This window comes from Alosa pseudoharengus, unplaced genomic scaffold (assembly GCF_046254945.1).
Source record: "Alosa pseudoharengus isolate Yale_2024_CS ecotype anadromous, Long Island Sound unplaced genomic scaffold, YU_APseudo_1.1 YU_APseudo_1.1_scf_1, whole genome shotgun sequence".
Lineage (NCBI taxonomy): Eukaryota > Metazoa > Chordata > Actinopteri > Clupeiformes > Clupeidae > Alosa > Alosa pseudoharengus.
This window is the reverse complement of record NW_027468564.1, coordinates 51,077,742-51,099,130: the sequence shown is the minus strand read 5'-3', so window position 1 is coordinate 51,099,130 and position 21,389 is coordinate 51,077,742. Positions and strand designations below refer to the sequence as shown.

At 48.7% G+C, this 21,389-nt stretch overlaps 1 protein-coding gene across 1 annotated transcript in view; it reads right to left on the bottom strand.

Annotated features, from left to right (window-relative positions):
- The window catches only part of mgat3b (beta-1,4-mannosyl-glycoprotein 4-beta-N-acetylglucosaminyltransferase b), a 22,981-nt gene extending 2,276 nt beyond the window's left edge, over window positions 1–20,705 (bottom strand). Inside the window, exons 1-3 of the mRNA XM_076291648.1 lie at window positions 20,032–20,705; window positions 1,044–1,440; window positions 1–816 (exon numbers count right to left, since the gene is read on the bottom strand). The exon at window positions 1–816 is cut by the window's left edge and continues 2,276 nt beyond it. Coding sequence (XP_076147763.1) covers window positions 1–816; window positions 1,044–1,439 — 1,212 coding nt within the window. The 5' untranslated portion in view covers window position 1,440; window positions 20,032–20,705. The remainder of the gene's footprint in view (window positions 817–1,043; window positions 1,441–20,031) is intronic.
- Window positions 20,706–21,389: the final 684 nt, after the last annotated feature.

Below are 21,389 nucleotides of genomic sequence, written 5' to 3'. Positions count from 1 at the left end.
CAGGTAGTCGTCGGCGATCCAGCCGTCCTGCCGCCCGCCGTCGGGGAAGTGGTCGAGGAAGACGTAGAGGATCTTGTGGCGGATGTAGTCGTACGTGCCGTTGAGCAGCAGGCGCAGGAAGCGCAGTGGCCTCCGGTCGCCGTACGCCGTGAAGTTCGACTCGCACACCAGGAAAAGGTCCACGGCGCTCGCCAGCTCGTGGAAGCGCACGTGCAGCAGGTCGAACTCGTGGTTGACGTTGATGGCGTTGATGACGCGCCGGGGCGTCTCGCGGGGCGTCAGCCGCTCCTTGGTGGGCAGGTTGGAGTGGTAGACCATGGTGGGCACGCCGCAGTAGGGCCCGTGCCAGCCGGGCCGGCACACGCACTTCACCAGCCGCTTGCCGCGCCGGGGCTTGGCGCGCAGGGTGCCCGTCTGCTCCTCGGGGGGATACTGCAGCTGTGGCTGCTGCTGCTGCTGTTGAAGCTGGGGGTGCATGGGCTGCTGGAGGAGCTGCCGCTGACCGTGTTTGGTCGCTGCTGCTGCTGCTGCTGTGGGGACTGCCACTTTGGCCTGGCCACCAGGGGGCGCTACTTCGGTCCCCTGCCGGAAGCACAGGGCGCCGGCTTTGGTGCGCACAAAGTAGGGCGCGCGGTCGTTCTGGAGGTGGTGGATGCGGCTGTGGAGGTCGTCCATGGACTCGATCGGGTCGGGGGTAGGAGCCGTCGTGGGGTCGAGTTCTTCCACCTCCACCACCACGTGCGGAGCCTCCGGTCTCAGACGAACTACTGGGGGATTGGGGTGCCAGGGCGTCACCTTCTGGCGCTCATTTTTCTCCTGTTGTGGAAAAGAAATTTAAAGTCTTCTTTAAACCCAAGAAAAGAGAAAGGGGAACAGCATAGAAGAAAAGTAAAAATAGTAAACACAACAAAGTATGCCTAATCATTTATCTATCACATTTATCATTATCTTTTCACATATTTATGACCTCATCACAACTCTTTCTGCACACACTACCAAAACAATAAACATTGTACAGTAGGAACTGCAGATTCCGTGCTTACTTCAATGCCAACCGGATCCCGGTGTGGTGGTTCCTCAGGCCTCCCCCACGGTCTGGGCACTCCAGGATCCTCCCCCACCTCCATCACTAGCCCCCCCGGGTCCTCAAGCCCTCCCATCATCCTCTCACCCTCCATGTGCTCCCCGGCCCGGGGCTTGGTGTCCGATGGCCTGAGGTCCAGCGGCGGCCCCTCCTCGGGCACGGCGCTGGCCAGAGGCGTGGCCCTCTCCCTCCAGAAGAAGCCGGTGACCATGATGAAGGACTTGATGTTGGGGTAGGGGGCGGAGAGCTCGCGCAGCAGCGACACGTAGTGCAGCGCCTTGTAGTAGTGCAGGAAGGAGATGACACACAGGCCCACCGTGCAAAGCAAGAACACCCTATGCCGTCGCATTTTCATCCTGAGGAGCAACAAAAGGAAAGAGAGGGGGGTGGGGGGGGGGGGTAGAGGTCCAGAGAGAAGAAACGGAAACCATGTTTAAGGCCAGAATACAATTTTAGCTTTATTGAAATTATACGTGCATTTCCAGTCATTTGCAGAGCAAGGCAGCAAAGGTTAAGCAGATTTCAGTGGTTGCAAATGCATTTCCCTGATTGAGAAGGTGACCGCTAAGGTCAGTCAGTGATGAAGTTCAGTTTTATATGTATGACGTCCACAACCAGATCAAGCAAATCCAGTTACCACAGGACCAATGATTAGACAGGTGCCCTTTAATCTCCTTTGGTGCATGGATTATTACATGTATGTTTCGGGGGCCACTCTGTAGAGCCTTTGAGGTTCTCGAGTGGAATCCTAAATCATTGATCAATGATTGATGATTCAGCTGTGATTGGCTAGGAGGAGCTCCCTCCCACTCTGCCTCCCCTCCAATCCTCATTCTCTACGCCTGTCAGAATCTACCATAAAAAAATGGAGGGAGTCGGAGGGGTTGTCTCACAATCAAAAGAAATGCAATCTGGCAGAACTGACAAAGAGCACGAGGATGAATTCCAAATTTCTCAAGAGGGAAGTGACCTTTGGTTTTACGGCTCCTCATTTGGGCAGCGTCGAAAAGCACTTTAGTTTTCAAGGCACTCGCTACCAGTGCAGGACACCAGGGAATGGGGTGGGGATTTGGATGGAGACAAATAAATAGATGGCAGAAAGCAGGGGACTTTTCTCAAGACCCTTAAAAGAAGAAATAGCTGCAATCTGACCTACTGAGTTCTCAGTCGACAAGCCTAATGCAGAACTTGGCTGCACTACAACTGTTAATGTGTCCTCTCTCAGTGAGTGAGTGAGTGAGTGAGAAAGACCGAGAGAGAGAAAGAGAGAAAGTGTCAAAAGGAGGAGTGGTGGAGGACAACAACTTCATAGTCTCTGGACTTCCCCTTCAGAATCATTTCCTCTTTTGTCTTTATCAGCACTCTCCCTCTCTCGCTCCCTATTTCTGTTTCCCTCCCTCCTTCCCTCTCTCACTTTCTTTCTTTCACACCTTCATACCGTGTGTCTTTTTTTATCTAGACTTCTTTTTTCACGTCTCCTGCTTTTCTTTTGTTGGCGCTCTAAATATGCCTCTCCTCTCTGCCTTATCTCGGTCTCCGCAGCCACGCGGGCCTGTTCCAACACCACCGGCGCGCCACGCCTGACTGCGAGGAGAAGGACGTTTTGCTCTGGGGCCTGCAATAATCTGCGCCAGAGATAAAAATACAAAGAATATGCTGAGTGTCGAGTTACCACGGGCCACCAGGCTGCTGGGACTGAGGTAAAACGGGGACGCCTTCAGTTACCGGAGGGAAAAGCCATCGGTGGCCTCCGGGCTCAGGGCCGACTATACTATGAGGAACGATCTAATCTTTTTCCATGCACTTGAGCATAAGTTTAGTGCACTCCAGGGCCGCGCTCACTCACTATATACTGAGAGTTCAGGCCAGCGAGATGGATTGTGAAGTGTAGCAGTCATTTTGAAGCAATATAAATGCATCTGGCTTTAGTTTTGTGGCATGCACGTAAACAGAAAGAAATGTCGCTCATGTTGACGCAAGGATGCCAGTGAAAAGGCTTTCTTTCAGACTGCAGGCAGGAGTGAGTGGTTGGACCAGAGAAACATAATACCAAAAGACCAAATACCAAAAGACAGTGAAGCGCACATGTACAACATTTCTGGGAGAGCCAGGTGCTGCTGAGTGCACACTCTCGTGGGTCATGTCAAACATTAGACACTCACACACGCACCAGATGGCTCTTTCTGGAAATGAACCAACGACCCAGAGAGAACCAGGTGACCTGTCATAAGAGCATAAGAGCAGCCAACCATACCGGTATACAGGGCGCCTATTCATCTATTAAAGGGCAACGCATAGTCAGGTCCAAGGCCTTGTCGCCTCGTTGGAGCCATAAACACGGAAAATTGCTGAGATGAAATTAAGCTCAGCACTCGCCTCTGGTTGTTTATTTGTCGCTTTTACTTTGCCAGCCTGTATCCACATTGTGACGCTTGGCAGTGGGAAAATAGACTTGGGAGGAGGATTTTCTTAGCGTAGTCTAAATTTAAATATATGTCCTCTGCCACTGTATTAGCAAAGCCAAACATTTGGGGTTTGGATTCTTGGAGGCGTCTCAAGTGGCAAACAAACTGTGGTGAGCGGCGTCGCACTGAGCGGAACTGTCCACAGCAACGCGGTCAAAGTCGACGTGGTTGGGCCAGCTTGAGTGTGGGGGCAAAAGAAACACAAATGCAGCGCGGATTGTCGTGGCACCCAGGGCGGCGCACGTCTAATGACTGGTCCTCCGCGGCGGGTGCTGTGACTGGATGCCATTATGGACAGACGAGGGCGAGGCGGAAGTGGACAAAAACGGCATTGTGGGTCACCATGGGAGCAGTGGAGGGGGGGCGGGGGGCAGGACAAAACGTGCAGCCAAATGGGCTTTAATACAATTAGAGCCCCGGCAAAGAACCAGAACGCTTCTATGCGCTCATCACACATACACACACTTCCTGACACAGACACACATTGACACACACAGATTTTTTTGTCCTTTTCTGTTTTAGTAAGACACAAAATGCTACTATTCCTGCCTGTCTGACATTCCCATAGACATGACCTATTTAGAGGAGAAAACACTGAAAAAGATAATTACCACACACTATTCTGTGCTTTAAATAGCACATTCATAGATTCAGCGTTTTAAATAACAGATTCGCGTGCGCTTTCTGGAAACAGGGTATGGAAGTCACCTTCAGACGAAAGGTCTTATTGAGGCACTGATGAAATCATAATTATTGCGCTGCTCTAGCAGAGTCCCCAAAGAATTCTCCCGCTTGGTTGCTCGACGTCTCTGATAATATCTCCGAATCTGTAGCCTTGACGTAACTCAGCACACACGGGCTCTTTCTCCCTGTATGCTTACTATGAAAAGAACATAGAAAGAACGTACAGGAACGTACAAAGAGCGTACAGGAGCAGCCCTCTCTCTCTCACTCTCTCTTCCTGTCCACGGTGCCTCCAGGGGCTTGCGGCCTGGGGGGATGCGGCCATTGTCTGAGGTGCCCGTCGTTCCTAACGAGAGGCTTCCTTTCTTTGTGCCTGTTGTCAACACTGGAGCCAGCTTAGCTCGGTTACTTATCGCTCAGATGACTGCAGTGGTGGCACAACGTTAGAGGATGGCTCGGGATTTACAGATCGATCGAGGCCCCCCTCCGCTTCCTGATGAGTCAGGTTTCTGAGGAGGAGAGCAGCCAGGCTCTACCTTTGTTAGCCACCGGAGTCAGGAGGCCTCCTACTCCACTGGCAAGTGAGAGAGAGCCAACCATGCAAGCCATGGAGATGGAGGAACCAGGCTATCAGATATCGACGTGCTAATTTTAAACCCATTCTGCCAAAAGTAATGCACATGCGTTTATACAGATGTAGGGTATTTGAAAGACTATCTTCTCCCCGAATGGAAAATCTGCCACCCACAGCACTGATCCCACTCCCTGAGTCTGCACAGGTATGCAGCAGACATCAGGCGCTCCCAATGTCAAGGAGAGAGTGTGGGGAAGGGTGCTAAGTGCTTTTAAATAATTCAACGGCACATTTTGAAGAATGAGGGAAGGTGGCGAGGAGTGTGCTGGAAGGCGCTGTTGCACAGTCCAGGAGGAGCGAGAAATATGTGCGGCGGGCTCATCAATAATGGAGGGAAGCGGGTCAGGCAGGGCAGCAGCTCTCTGGTGCAGCGGGAGGAGAGGAGCTGCTGCTCCACACTGACTGGACCTCGGCTTGAGCCTCGGGCGGCCGTTCTGACATTATCAGCTGACAGATGATAGAGCCAGCCAGCCAGCCCGCCAGCCCCCCCCCCCCCCCCACTCCCCAAAATCCCCACCTGAGCGAACATAATGGAGAACAGCTTTGACTCACTAGTGGCTCCATGCATCGTAATCAATCCCCGACCCCCCCCCCCCCACCCCACACACACACACACACACACGCCTCCACCCCATTCCTATGTCATTCCTCATGATGTGCTCCTGGGAACGGTCGACCCCCAGGTGGCACTCGGCCTTGGAACGGGTCCAGCACAGATCGGGGCCAGATGTGGTTGAGAGCGGCGGTCTCCGATAGCCTCCTTATAGGAATAAGCGGCTGGTTTTCAACTTGCTGCCGAGCCACTCTGGCCTGCCCCACGAGCACTGGAGTGCGGTGGCGGCAGCCAGCGATGGCAGGGCACACCGATCCCGTCCCGACACTGTTGGGATTGAGCTCTGTCCGCCCCAGGTGAGTCATCCGTTTTTTTCCCAGACCAAACACAGGCGCGCTCTCTGAGGACCTGCACTCGTTTGCCATTGACTGGGTGTTTTTTTTTGTTTGTCTTTTTTTTCCCTCCTTTCCCTCGGAGGACACTTGCGCCGCTCCTGTCTTGGTGCTGACAAACCACTAGCGTGTAATTAACGTTAACGTGTTATTTAGGCTGAGGACAGCGGATCAGCTAATGGCTGGCTGGGCTTGTGTGAAGGAGGTTTTTGCATGCAGCAACCTTGCAATTACGACACTGTTATGCTCTGCTGCTGTCTAGACACTAAAGTGATAACGCCACATCAAACTAACCCAGCAGGATGACAAGGAATAGGTGAGTATGTGCAATGCATAATTATGTAAAAAAAAAAATTGTTGGTGTTTGGGGTTTTTTGAAAAGATGTACGTTTATTTCACCTCAGACCTATAATTACAGTTGACTGGAGGACTGATAAATTGAGAAATTGAGATGTAAGAGAGAGGGAGGGAGGGAGAGAGAGTGAAAGAAAGAATGAATGAAAGAAAGAAAGAAAGAAAGAAAGAAAGAAAGAAAGAGAGAAAGAGAGAAATTGAGAGATAGAGAGAGGGAGGGAAAGAGAGAGAGAGAGTACAATAATTGAACACACTAGCGGACCCATTGGGGTTCACCATCATGCACCTATAATTACAGTCGACTGGAGGGCTGATAAATTGAAAACAAGACAAAAGTTGATGTAAGAGAGATGTAAGAGAGAGAGAGTAAGAGTTGAGATGCAAAGTCATGACAGTACAATAATTCGACTGACTACCATTGACCTGGGGCTTCACTATCACACACCACGTTACACCACATCCTGCAGGTTACGCTGAGTTTCTCAGCCTGCTCAGCAGTCTGTTTTACCGCCTCACTCTCTCTGTTTTCTTCTTCAGGAAGGAAACAGTGACGGGGGTGAACACCCATTTCAAAAGCCAACACCAGAGGAGCAATGACTGACAACAACAACAGATGGCAAAGCCATTACACTCCAGTGCGGTGCTTCTTGTCATTTCACCTACTGTTAAGTGCACGTCCCCGACAAGTCATGTTCAGGCACGCTAACGTTGCGATGCCTCTTTTCTCTTTGCAACATGGCATAGAGAGACCATGAGTCACCAAGATGTCTCTACGGTGTCTTGTCAGGGCACACACACTGTCAGCTTAAGTGATCACTGTGAGCGCCTGGACTTGGAGGCTTTAGGTAGGCAATTGCAGCTCCGTTGGTGGGTGTGCTGTTATTGTTTGACATTGCTGAGGCCTGACTGCTCTGCTGACACAGACGTCTTTGGTAACAGTAAAAAAAAAAAAAAAAAAAAAAACATGCTGATTGCTGCAATCAGACAGCGGTTGCACAGTGATGAGGAGTAAGAGCTCTCCAGACTAAAATTGACACAAAACAGTGCTTCACTTCAGTGCCATGAGGGCATGCCAACATCTTTCATCAGAAGAAGAGCCAAAAAGGAAAGATGAACAACAAGATCCTTTGGGCAAGGTGGTGGACAATCCACAGTAACGTGAGCTCAATCTCGCTGACACCTGAGATAAAGCCAAAGAAATGACCATGCACATTAACACCCTCCTGCAGACCTAACCTCTCTGCTGGCATCTGCATAACTTCAGATAAGGCCTGCATCTCAAAGCAAACCTCCCAGAACAATCACTCGTGAAGTGGAGACTGAGTTACAGCATGCCGGGTGGCAGTGTGTGTGTGTTTGATATGGGTGTATGGTATGTGTGTGTCTAGGGGGGGGGGCGTGTCTAACTGATCCCCAGACCCGGAAGAGTGATGGGGCCCCAGACAGGATGGCAGCGGCAAATGCGCGTCTGCGGGGAGCCTGAAGATGAAAGGTGCTACTGGGGTGCTGGCTCTAATCCCGTTATATAAACCTCCTACAGAGTGGAACCAAAATGGCCGCCGCTGAGCTATCAAACATGGAGAAAGCTTTTTCCTCCCTCCCCTGCGATCCGAGAAACAAACACACACAGTTAGATGCAAGCAAGCATAGCTCTCTCCCCGCGGTGAGAAAGTGGATTATTCCCACAGCCCTGGCTGGCAGAGCGAATGATATTTAGATAATGCATGGATGAGTACGGTAGCCTCTCTGGTAGCATAATAATAATCAAAATAAAGCCTTGCTCCCCTGCATATGGCTGTGACCTTTCCCAATCCGGCACAACTGGCTTTGCTGTGTGCGGCGCATGAATGCAGACTGGGGCAAGGACGCAGGGCTTTGCATAATATGATTTTATTGTCAAATGGCATGGTATTTGCACAGGTCACTAGGGGCAGGCGGTCAGCAGGGAGGTCTCCATTCCTGGTCTATAAAGCGAGCGCTTTGTGATGGCAGCCACCTTGTGAAGTGAGAGGAGAGAGAGGGGAAGAGAGAGAGATGCCCTCTGTGATAAGAGTTCAACCCAACATCCTGCCCAGATCAAACCCACAGCGCTGCAGTGCCTCGCTCATCGTAGTCGCTGTGCAGCCGTGCTAGCTGCCTCCCAACTCTCATCTATCTATCTATCTATCCATCCATCCATCTATCTATCCATCTATCTATCTACTATCTATCTATCTATATGCCGTGCTAGCTGCCTCCCAACTCTCATCTCCTCCTGCTCTCATCTCCTCCTGCTCTTACCTCCTCCTGCTCTTGACTTGACACCTGTCTGCAGCTGTTTCCCTCCCCATTCAAAAGCCGCAGTGTATAAACTCACTCAGCCGCGCTCGAATGGACACACAGGAAAAGCACACAAGACGTCTGAGGCCATCGTGTTTTCTTTCTTCCCTCGCATCCTCCACTGGGGCCGGACTCATAAGTGGGTCACTCATCTCGACCACTTAATGCATGTGGGCCATGAAATACAGTTTTGAATATGATTAAGTATTAAAGCAAAACACAATGGCGTGACATACAGAGACATACAAAGAGTGCCATTCAGAGTGCTATCGGGAGGAAAGACAGGGGCGTGTGTGTGTGTGGGGGGTGGGGGGTTGTGTTGGAGGTCATTGGCCTTTCCTCAACGCAGCCGAGCCTCTGAGCAGAGCAAATGTTTTGTGGAAAAATGTAAGCACACCGCGCAGCACTGACAGATATACGACGGTCAACTTGGGTTTAATTTGAGTTGAAAATCAATGTGTGGGCGGGGGGTTGCACCCAATATATCAGCTTCTCGGACGGCGGCCTTCGCCAGTCCCTCAGCATGCGCCATGACCTTTAACCCTTCCCCAGAACACACCAGCAGGGGCTTGGATCAAGACTTACAACATGAGAAAGGGGAAGAAAACGGTCAGGTATGTGAAATACAAACAAGAGGGAGGAAGTGCATAGTGCACCCCCCCCCCCCCCCCAGTCTCCTCTCACACCTTTAGTTCTGGGAAATGAGCTGGCCATCGTTGAATCCCAGAGCTAGGTAAATACCGCAGGGCTTGGAGCATCCGCTGTTCCACTAACTAGCGTGATGATCCATTGGCTGGTGGTGGTTGGGGATGGGGGGTGGGGATTGGGGCCACAGATGTCCAGAGCTCCCCTCCAGGGCCAACTGTCCTGTGGACAGACGAGGCCAAGATGGTGAGGGAGTCTGTGACGGACCATCAGGCTTGTATCATAGCATGCAAATCTGGCTTTTTCAGACATAACAGACTTAAAGGTTAGTTCAGACGTTTTTAGAGTTGGAACCGTGACGATAGCTCAAACGCTCTGGGAGCAGTAGTTCGCACAAAAAGTGGATGAATAGGAATATATAATAATAATAAGAAAACTTAAGAAGAACAATAGTGGGCTTGCGGAGCATAGCATGCAGATCTGGCTTTTTCAGACATAACAGAAGGTTAGTTCAGACTTCATCCCTATGGTTGGTCCAAAGGGCCCTTTCCACATCAAAGCCAACTTTTTCTCTTTGTTTGGGTGAGAGTCATTATGTGGAGCCTTGGGAATGCGTCCGGAGCACAATGACCATGGATTGTATGGTAACCTACAGTATGGCGTGTTGCTGCTCAACATACTTACAAAAGATGCATGCTTTTCATTAATCATAACTGATGTTATGCAACTTTTTTTGCAACAGTAGTTTCAATGTTTCTCAACAAAGACGAAACTGATTTTACAGACAAAAGACATTTTTTGTTCTGTCCAAGTGTCTTTCTCTCTGTTACTGGAAAATATGATCAAGTGACAGAAAACACTTTCAGTCTCACAGCACTCAACTCTATGTGTCACTGAGGCGTTCAGTTAAAATCAAGACACACAATTGTGCTTGTGTTCTGAAGTCTTCTAAAGCATAACAGGAGCTTTTTCTCGCTTCATAATGGATCTACTGGAAGTCAGCGCAGAGACAGAGAGTCCAGTGATGTAGCCTTCTTGGCCAACATCCCAAAGCAGGTTTCTGTGTCCGACTCTGTCATCATTCCTGAGAACTGACTGGCCGACTCAATCCTCACACGGGTGTTACACACTGATTCACCGTGAGAGAGCGGGAAGGCTGACGCAAAATGGCGGTCATGTTACTTATTACAGGGATTTGGAGCAGACAGGTTGCCTCAACGATGTTGTTCTGACAAAAAAAAAAGGGGTCGAGACAGAAGCAGTTTGTCTCTTTCAACTGAGGTCCAGCTGTAGGCTACCCAGAAGAGCACTGTGTTGAGTTTGTGCTGAAGGCCACAGAAAAACAAATACACAAATACTCCTCCTCTCAACTGTAAATCTGAATTAAAATCTAGCTTGTGAAACATGTTTATTCTGAAAATAGAGATTCATGACATACAGCCAGTTCCAACTAGTCGGAGAACAATGAGGCATGTAATGTAATTCTGCAGAAGAGTGAGCGCACCTTGGTTTCACAGTAGGCCCAAATGATGATGAAAAATCATCTGATTACTATGCGCCTGCTTCATAGGCTAGTCTCAAATATATATTAGGCTACTGATTAACATTACTGAGCACAGACTAACCTACCTGCTTAGAGATGAGATGAGTCATTCTATTTTCAGAGCAACTGCTGCTAATGAAATCATTCGTGGATGTTCTGTCCTGTATGGTGTCCACTCTCTCTGTCCTTTATGATACTACTGTGGTGCTACTCTTTCACTCACTCTATAAACAACAGCAGTTCCACTCACCTGCCATCTCTGTTGAGACACTGAAGAGGACACAAATCTCATTAACAAACATGTAACATTCATAGCAGTGATCAGCTCAGAATGTGAATGCATGCCCTGATAACAGGATTAATGTGTCCTTTCCCATCAATAAAGCTTCCTTTTGAAGGAATGCCTTACCACTGTTCCTATAGTCTCTTCACCACCACTGAATGGGCTTGTTAGTCTATGACATGTCAATTTACACCCAATGCAATCAGCTTTTTTTTCCATGTATATGAGGGTGCGTGTAATCTCTGGTTCTGGTTGTAACTTGTGTGTGTTCTCAACACAATCTAACATATGCTAATGAATTATTGACCATTTTGCAGCAGACGCTGTGGTTTCCACGTTTTCTTTGATTGTATTCAGCCTTGTTTTTATAGGTCACTGAACAAAGGCAGCTGCTAAGTGAGCACATGCACACACCTGGGGGGGGGGGGGGGGGGGGGGGTTCAAAGAGCATCAAATCAGGAACCGATCCAAGCTTTAAAAAGACCTATTCTATCTTGAATCATAAAACTGCCACATTACCACATGACTTAAGCAGCTGTGTCTGTGTGCAACAGTATCCATTGACGTATCCTCTACAGCCAGTCTTCCATCTCCTACTACAGCGCTTAAGCGCTGCTGATAGGCGCCGGTAAGTGCCGCTGTTAGAGTGAGGTGGTGCAGGCAACGCTGTAACAAAAGGTAGTCAGTTCCACGCCCATCGATCGAGATCTCCATGGAGGTGGCATGAAGACTGGCGCCGCCACTGGGCCTTTACCCAGGGCACCACCTCGCCTGTGCCCGGGCAGCGACTGGCAGCCTCTCAAGACAAGCCGTGTCGAGGCTAGCTTGTGTTTCAGTCAACATACTGCAGCATGCTCCATCAAGGCTCACGTGGCTTAGCAGAAACCTGGATGAGACCTTGTCCATGAATGCCCTCTCAAGCATGTTGGAAACAGTTTCATAACAAGTCACGGCTCAGCTCATTGACATTAATTTACCCCCCTTGGAAGAATGAGCTAGTCCCTATGCGATAATCACATGATATGCGTACAACAACAAACACAGTACATACCATGTGAAAAAGGTCATTCCACCACGGTTCCGATTACCCGTCCACATCTATGTGTTCCGGTGATCTCTCCCTTTCTTTATTGTGCACAACAATATCATACGCTGTTCACCTTCAGCGCCATGCATTCACCGATGGAGGCACTTGATGACTAATCGAGAGCTATGCTGATGACACACCACCAAGGGTTTGGACAGGAAACTCTTCTATTCAGTGTGTGTGTGTGTGTGTGTGTGTAAGCCACAGCAAGTTTTCAGAGTGTACAGTCTAAGCAAAGCATGCGTGTGGGTGCATGAGTCTGCACTTGGCAAGCTGTTTGTGTCGTTGAATGAGGGAGGCCTTTATGGATGTGTTTGTGTCATGCTTTACAACTTACTTCAACTGACCTTCAACTTGTGTGTGTATGTGTATGTGTGTGTATGTGTATGTGTATGTGTATGTGTATGTGTATGTGTATGTGTATGCATGTGTGTGTGTGTGTGTGTGTGTGTGTGTGTGTGGGTGTATGCATGCGTGCGTGTGTGTGTGTATTTCTCTGTGGGTCCATCTGTTAACGTGTGTCCACTGGTATTGTCATCTATGACTACAGACTTCCATTTTACTGGCTATTTCAAAACCACAGCTTGTAAAACGCCAGCTTTTCGCCTAGTCCTTACGCTGGGAACCCACACTCACTCTCTGGTTTCTATTCTCTCTCTCTCACACACACACACACACACACACTGACAAACACACACACACACACACCAACAAACACGTACACACACACACACCGACAAACACATACACACACACACACACACACACACACCGACAAAACACACACACACACACTGACAAACACACACACACCGACAAACACATACACACACACACACGCACACAAACTCTCTTTTCTTTAGCAAATACCACAACTTGCCAGTAACTAAACTGGGTATAGTTCAGTGCCAGGCTCTCTCCAACTGGTGCCTTCCTGCCCCCTCCACTGCCACTGCCCCCGCCACAGCTACCTCCATCAGTCATGCCACCCAGCACTGTGTCCCTGTTAGTGTGGGACTGAAACAAGGCATTAACCCAGGAGCTGTGTGTGTGTGTGTGTGTGTGTGTGTGTGTGTGAGTGTGTGAGGGGGAGAGAGAGTGCTTGTCCCGCAATCGCCCATCGCTCTCCCACTGTTGCCGCTGCAGTCTCATGCGATACAATAGAGCTCATTCTGCTCCTTATCCTCCTCCTCCTCCTCCCTTGTGCTCAAATATCGCCTTCCATCAGAGTTCCTTACAATGGCTTCCTATTACACTTACACTTACACACACACACACACACACACACACACACACACACACATACACACACTTTACTTTTAAATTCATCCCTTTCAAATGAAATGGTAAAAGCAGTTCTGGCAATGCAACAGTTCTGGCAGTTCTAGCCATGCTGGAGTCTTTTTAGCCCAGCAGTCAACAATGGTGGATACATTGGTCACACCTGATACGACCAGTCACACACACCATATGCCAAGGCCACTCGTTTCTAGGCTAAGTCACACCCAACTGATTCAAGTCTCAGCCATCACAACAGCTTGTGTTGTCCCCACCATGAACAAACAAAAAGGCCTGAGAGGAGAAGGAGGGAGAGAAAAGATAAAGAGAGAGCCGGAGGTGCCAAGCTGCAAGCTGATATGGCCGTTCAAGCCGAGTAAGTTTATAGGCAGCGTCCTTTTAAAGAACAGATGGGAAGTAGGCCAAATGGAGAACCGATACCTCCACCTTTAAAACACAGCGCTGAACAAATCTCAGCCTCTCTCATTTACCCAACCCAGCTGACTTGGCGAGCCAGCCGCCCAAGGCTCTGTTGATCACAAGATGACCACAAGGCAAACTGTCAGTCGCGAACTCAACATGGGTCAACGAGAGCTCCAAATAGATGGTTTATATACAGCCGTTATAAAAACAAACAAGGTTCTAAAAAGGTCGGGAGATGCTATCAGATGGAGGCTGCCTGCTGCAGATTGTTCTTCCTGTTGACACGGAGTACAAAGAAGGTCTCTCACTGTCACACTGTAAATAAACAGCATGGCACAACCACTGGTCTATGATTTAGTTTTACTAACAGTGAACACAGCCTTTTATAGTAAAATTTACATCAAATGAAGGTCCTTCATAAGTAGAATCTACCATGTCTACATGAACTGGGAATCCTCTCACAGTACAATCACACACATCGCTAGAAGCAGAAGTGCAACTTGAAGTGATATGTGGCACTGGCAGCCATCTTGGAAAGTACCTCGCTTCTCACTGCTATTGTCAGAGAAATATCAATATGAATTTATTAAACATGCATCAGTTCTGCAGACAGCCTAAAGTGAGAAAGAAAAAAGAAAAAACATAGACTGAGCCATCAAGAAATAAATCAGCTTTTGCGGGTACCTCCAGGCTATCATAACAAGACATTGACCAGTGGATTCGATCAATGGAATTTTAAGTGTTTGGAGGAATTTCTTGGCAAGAGAGGGCACAGGGGCACCCACAAAACACAAGAGTCGACCACACACCCACACAAACATGCAAAGTAGAGGAAACCGGCTGCCAAAGAAATGGCATGCAACACAAAGCCAAAACTATGCCACACACACACACACACACACACACACACACACACACACCTCAGACCAAACCCACCAAAACACATGCATGCACAGCTGCACGCGCATGCGCACACACACACACACTCACGCACACACACACACACACGGCTGAGAGGTCAAAAAGAAGTCAAACCGACTGAGCAAAGTTGTGAGCGGAGCCGTGTGGTTGGGAGTGGATTAAGGGGAGAAATATTAATGCCGCCGCCAACAGGATGGCTTTTCCCTCTCGTCCACTTGGGACTGGGTGGAGGTGTGTGTGTGTGTGTGTGTGTGTGGGTGTGTGTGGGTGTGTGTGTGCGGGTGGTGGAGCGGTTTTCTCTGGGACACTAAGTGTCTGGGAGGAGGAACACGCCGATTGGGAGACGCATTAATGATTCATGGGTCCTAAATCCCCGCCATGGAGCCAGCGTACTGCTGGAGGGGTGAGGCTGGGACAAAGGTTCACACACTCCTCCCAGAGGCTCAAAACAACACGGGCCCCGGCTCCTACAAAGAGAGGGGGGGGGGGGGGGGGGTGAAAACAACAAAGGGGGCCCCACTCCATCCAGCCAGGGAGAGGTGAGAGAGGGGATGGACGCATGCTCCCAACCTCCGGAGTGGGAGGGTCCAGGAGCGTCCGGCAACGTTGAGACTCAGTTCCAAAAATAATCCTAATGCTCTGCTCCCTCTGTCCACCACTCCCTCCCTCCCTCCCTCCCTCCCTCTGTCTGTCTGTCCACCACACTCCCTCTCTCTCTCTCTCTCGCTCTCTCTATCCCTCCCTCTGTCTGTCTGTCCACCACACTCTCTCTCTCTCTCTCTCTCTCTCTCTCTCTCTATCCCTCTGTCCACCTCTCTCTCTCTCTCTCTCTATCCCTCTGTCCACCTCTCTCTCTCTATCCCTCTGTCCACCTCTCTCTCTCTCTCTATCCCTCTCTCTACCACGCCTTCTCTCTGTCTGTCCCTCCAGTTTGATCGCAGCTGGGCTGGACCAAGACGGACAGCTGTGTCAGGGCAGAAGCGGCCTCTCTGTTCTGTGTGTGCTCGCGCTTGCTAATGTTCATGATTCCATGGTCAGCTGGGGAGAGCTACCGAGCCTCTAAATGAACATCCCCACACAAGGTACAACACTTCACCTGCCTCTGTAGCTTTGCCCATGAATCAATATGCAAGCCAATGTAATATAATATCATAAATGCTCTCATCCCACCCACGCACACGCACACACGCACACACACACACTTCACCTACCATGAAGATGCATTTACCCCACCATTAACTAAATGAATCCATTAAAACCCTGACAGAGAGAGGATGTCTCTCTCTGCTTGCGGCCAGGATTGGCCAGAACCTTCTAGAATGGCTCAAGCGCTTGGACGGATGGGGGGGGGGGGCACTTGGCAGACAATGAGGAAGGAAGGCATACTGCTGAGGCAGAATGCGGACGCTTTCAGGGGATGGCATGGCAGCTCTGTGTGTGTGTGTATGTGTGTGTGTGTGTATGTATGTGACATGGAAGCGTTTATTCAGCGGATTTTGGACCGGGCGGGCACTGCAGGAGGAATGTCAATTAAATCCCACAGAGAAGACTGCAATGTCATTACGTCCTTCACTTAATCTCCCCCATCCCTCTTTCTCTCTCTCTCACACTCTCTCTCACACACACACACACACACTCCTCTCTCCTTGCACTAAACACATCTCTAAGGTCAAGTACAGGTCAGAGTCTGTTTCTCCCCACATGCCCCTGTGAGGGACAGGTATGAAAGGTGACACCAGGCACAACAAAAGGCCGCAGAGTGAGCGTGTGAGGGGGACGGGCCAGTAGGGAGGGGGAGGTGGGGGCGGCCAGCAGGCTCTGCTCCGCTCTGCGACGGGGTTGGCAGCCATGCTGGGGATGGATGGTTGCTATTTTGGCTTGCTTGGTAAACGGGTCCTGGATGCCTGACAAGGAGCACTGTGTGTATGTGTATGTGCGCGCGTGTGTTTGTGTGTGTGTATATATGTGTGTGTGAGGACTGGAGCCTTATTTAGCGAGGGGAGTACCACAAGGCTGCCTGCTATGGTTGACAGGGGTGCTCCATCATTCATGAAAGCACCTGAGAGAGAGAGAGCAAGAGAGGGAGGAAAGGAGGGAGGGAAGGAGGGAGATGGAGGGAGGGGAAGGCTGACAATGTCAATGTTTGCTGTCCCCTTTGAAGGACACTTCTCAGAGAGTTGTGGGCTGACTAATGCATCGAACAAGTAGAAGTGTTTCACATCAACATCAAATAAGGGACAAGATGAAGTGATTTCCTGCAAGCAAGGAATAACAAGAGAAAGGCAAACAGAAAGGTATAACAACAAGGGACACAACCCAGTATCTAATAAATGATCCACAGCACATCCAATAAAGCAACAGTCTTCACTATTTACACTAAATAGTGTATATTTACCTATATACACTATTTTAACGGCAGATTTCTTCCACATTGCATCAGAGCTTTGCCTTATCTCATCTTGCTAGCACATGTCCTTGATGTTGAACTGGGCCTTCGACACAAAAACGAAATAACATATCATATCTCAGGTCTCCTCCGTTAATGTGTCACTGCTAGTCACCACGGGCACTAGTGAAGACCTCTGCCACAAGCCCTCTCTTTTGAGACGGGCTGGATTTCGCCAACAGATGTAGCAAATCGTATTATCTGCGCCGCTCCAATCCACTCAGGCAGGTGCCCACTGAGTCTTTGAACACAGACGCATCAAAGAAGCCCTAAGTCGCTAATAAGGATGAAGCCATCAGCCTTGCAGAAAGAAACAGAGTCTTTGGGTAGTGAGATCTCTCTTCCCCCCGTCTTGCCCTTTATCTCTCTCTCTCTCTGTCTCCCTCTCTCTCTCTCACTGTTTCTGACTTTCTTCTTCTATTTTCTTTCCAGGCAAAAGATCTTACACTCACCCTGCGTGGGCAATGAAAGCTCTTTTACTGAAGCGTAGAACTCTTCAGGGCAAAGAGGTAGAGAGAGAGAGAGAGAGAGAGAGAGAGAGAGAGAGAGGGAGTATGTGCCAGGAAAAGAGAGCGAGCAGGTTGCGAGAGAAACCGAAAGACAGACGAAGGTAGAAACTGCGTGTTTGCGTATGCAAGTGAGAGAGAGAGATAAAGAGGGAGAGAGAGAAAAAAGGAATGACAGAAACAAAGAACCTTCTCAGTAGGACAGGAGTAAGCGTATCTATTATAGATGACGGAACCAGAAAAACTATTCAGGCCTTAAAGCCAAACATTGCACCAACACCAAAATTGAAGAAGCCCCGACCTCCAAACACCAATCTGAATCTCCTCACCACAACAACCTGACATGAGACAGCAGGGAGAGGAAGAGGATGAGGAAGAGGAGGAGGGGGGGACACACTTGACTTGGACCTTGGCTGCCGCTCCTGCAACTCTAATGATTAGAGCATTACATTCCCAAAAGCTAAGGTCATGGGTTTCTGTTTCTAAGGAGTGCAAACAGTCCATATATAATGTGCTGATTTTGTGTGAGCCTGTGCAAGCCTGTCTGCCAGCCTGCCTGCTATGTCAGATTAAATTGTCTGCAGCCAAGTAATGGACTCTAAACTCATCAGGGTTAACACCCATGACAACAATGCCTCATGATAATTTCTCAAAAATGCACATCAACAGATCACAATTTAGATCCACTCAGTTAAAAGTTCTTCTAATGTGTCTTGATTTGACTCTAACACAAACTCTAAGGTTGACTGAAAATGATCTGTCTCTTCACCACCAAGCTTGCTCAAGACGAAAACACTGAACTGAGAATGCCAGAGCAGATGTTTTGTGGGTGTTGTGAAATGAGTGCTACAGTTGGATCATTGTGCGATAAAGTGTCAAGGCAAAGTTTATACTTTCACCAAAAAAATGCATATTTAGTGCCCCTTCATTTAAGGCTGAGGTTAGGCTGCTGAATGTGAGCGTTTTGAAGTCCTACTCTAAGTACCTCATACGATATTGGCAGACTGTATCACAGCAGCAGTGCACCAGTAATGACAATAAATTCCATGTTTGAAACATTGTGTTACTCCAGTGTAATCAATAAAGATCTCATTCCCAGAGTTGGAAAATGTTGACCTAACTAGGCCTATATAAAATCAGAAGACTTCGCACACTGTTCCCATTTTACCATGCAAATACTGTTGGTCGTCATATGGTAGGCTACATCTGTTCAGTCTTTTTTGAGCAACCATAGCATAGGCTACTCCTGACTCTCAATGTTGGTCCTTGGGGCAGTGGCAGCAGCAGCAGCAGCGTCTAGCTTGAACGCACGGTCGATCAGCATTAATTATCAGCGCTGCGGTGTAGCGACTGCAGCCTCCCGAGGCACCGCTGTTTCCTAATGCACTGAATCGAGAGGCACACTACAGGGAGCAATGCAAATCTCGGCACCTTGATGCCGGCTGACTCACTATAGACGTACACTCTACAGGCCTTTATAAACCCACCGGCACTCCTGCAACCACGCCACGATTGGATCAAATAAAGCAAATCTTGTCATAGTCCATTCGGAGTGATGGACTAATCGAGCTATATGAGACTTGCACGTTTTTCTCACTGCTGTTGATACTGTCGTGTTGTTCATCTACTTGGACGAAAACCTCATTTGAAATGGAAGTCTGTGTGGGGCGTGATTGTATTCCAATCTCTCTACGGCACAGACGCATTTTTAATGCATTAGATAAGTGTGTTACAGCTGACAATTCAGCTTAGCAACAACACAGGCTAAAAACAGGCAAAGGTTTTTTTAAATTAAAATAAAAAATACAAAATAACCTGATACAATTATCATCACATCATTTTATAGATGGCTTCGTGGTGGTTAGGTCGCCTTTTCTTTTTTTAACGATTTGGCGGTCCCATTCATCTTATGAAGTGCCAAACAGTATTTGCCCTTATACATGCGGGTGAGTTAGGGTCGCTGGACAGTGTGTCTCCTTACGACACCCTGGCTTACCCCATGGAAATTTACTTGACGACCCCAGGAGGCCAAGAATCATCTGGAACGTTTCCAAAATTTCGTCAGTGACACAGCCGAAATAGCTTGGGCTTCTCCTGACAGAATAATAGCCTACCAATCAATAACCATAGTAATATTATCGATACAATAGTAATATTAGCTGTCTAGGGAACATAATTGTCGCCAAGCTATTCACGGGGATTTAGATCAACTATCATCGGACGTCATCACTGCCTTTTCTATTTCAGCACTTTTGTAGTCTATAGTTTTGAGTCAGTCCAGGCCTGTAAAATGAAGGCATCCCCGATTGTTTTACATAAAACACACACCCACCAGATGCAGACATACAAGTGTAATGACATGACAGCCCTAGAGCTCGCCTCTCTTGTGCTCTAGCTGAAGAAAAAGAGCTTACCCATCGCCTGTTTTGGGTTGTACCTAGGCTAGATGTTCATTGCGATCCAGAAGATGCTATTGTCGTTTCCTTGGTCGTATTAACAGCCAGAAGTATCCAAGTTATAACGCATCGTAGCTTTCGTGTGTGGCTGGCTACACCAATCTCCATTACATTATTATCTTAACGCAGAGGCGCATAGCCCGCTTACGCTGTGCGGCAAGGCAGAGGCAACACTGTAGATTCTGAGGTAGGCTACCTCTGGATCCCCAGCGGAGAAAATGAGTCGGTCCAGTTGTCTGTTCGTTAGCCGCTCTGTCCATGTAAACCTCGCGTTTCGTACGAAATATTACGGGCTGTAGGCTACTGGATTCAGTGACAGGAGAGAGTGAACAACAACGCTGCATTCAAGATGTTCAGAGCCATTTACTTTGTTGATCGACGTACTGATGCAGGGGATAGCTTATCTCCATCCCGGTAGCCGAGATGCGGGATGAAATGAAAATGATCCTTGCGCCTTCCTACAGCAATTTTGACGGTTTAATGACTCGCGACCCTCTCCTCTCCATCGCCGTTATCTTCGGGCCAGGCCCGTGCGTAGGAGTATGTAACTAGTCCAACTGCTTTCTGGACTAAAATGACGCCTTTCCGCTAGTGTTCAAGGCAGACCCCTCTCCTTTATTTTTCATTCTCTCCCTCTGAAATGACTGAGGTGAGGGAAAAGGAGGGGGGACCGCACGAGACGCCAGCTCCTCCCAGTTTGCTTATCACACACAGGACCCAGGGAGGGGAGTAGCCAACGGAGGGGGCCGAATGAAAGGGGGAGTCACAGACGAATCATATATGAACGCGAAAATATAGGCTAACTACAACATTTGCAAGCTCACTAAAAGGTTAATGTTCTAAGAACGCTGCATGTGACAACACTCTAGAGCAAAGCCTGATACAAAATAACTCAATCGAAATGAAACATTGTTTGTTTCGCCCCATATTCGACTATCATCAACTCCAGTTTAACGGATTTGCCATTGCTCTCAAAATCAACAAGACAACAGTTTTACTTGAGCGTCGACTATTTCCGGAATCATACAGATCTCAGTGTAGCCTGATGTGGTCTACTACTTGACGAGGTCTTCGCTGCAGTCAGCTGCAAAAAGTAATTTCCGTGGTTTACTGAAAAAGCACTTGTAGTGGCCTCCGCTCAAGGGCTTCCTAAGACAGATGGACGCATGAGAAAATACGCTCATCTTGATATGTAGGCCTAGGCTACGCCGAGTATTTGGGATTATTTTCACACCACCAATTAAAGAAACCAAGTGGAATATTCTAAAACACACGCGCTGCATCATTTTAATTTCTGCAACCGAAAAATATACCCT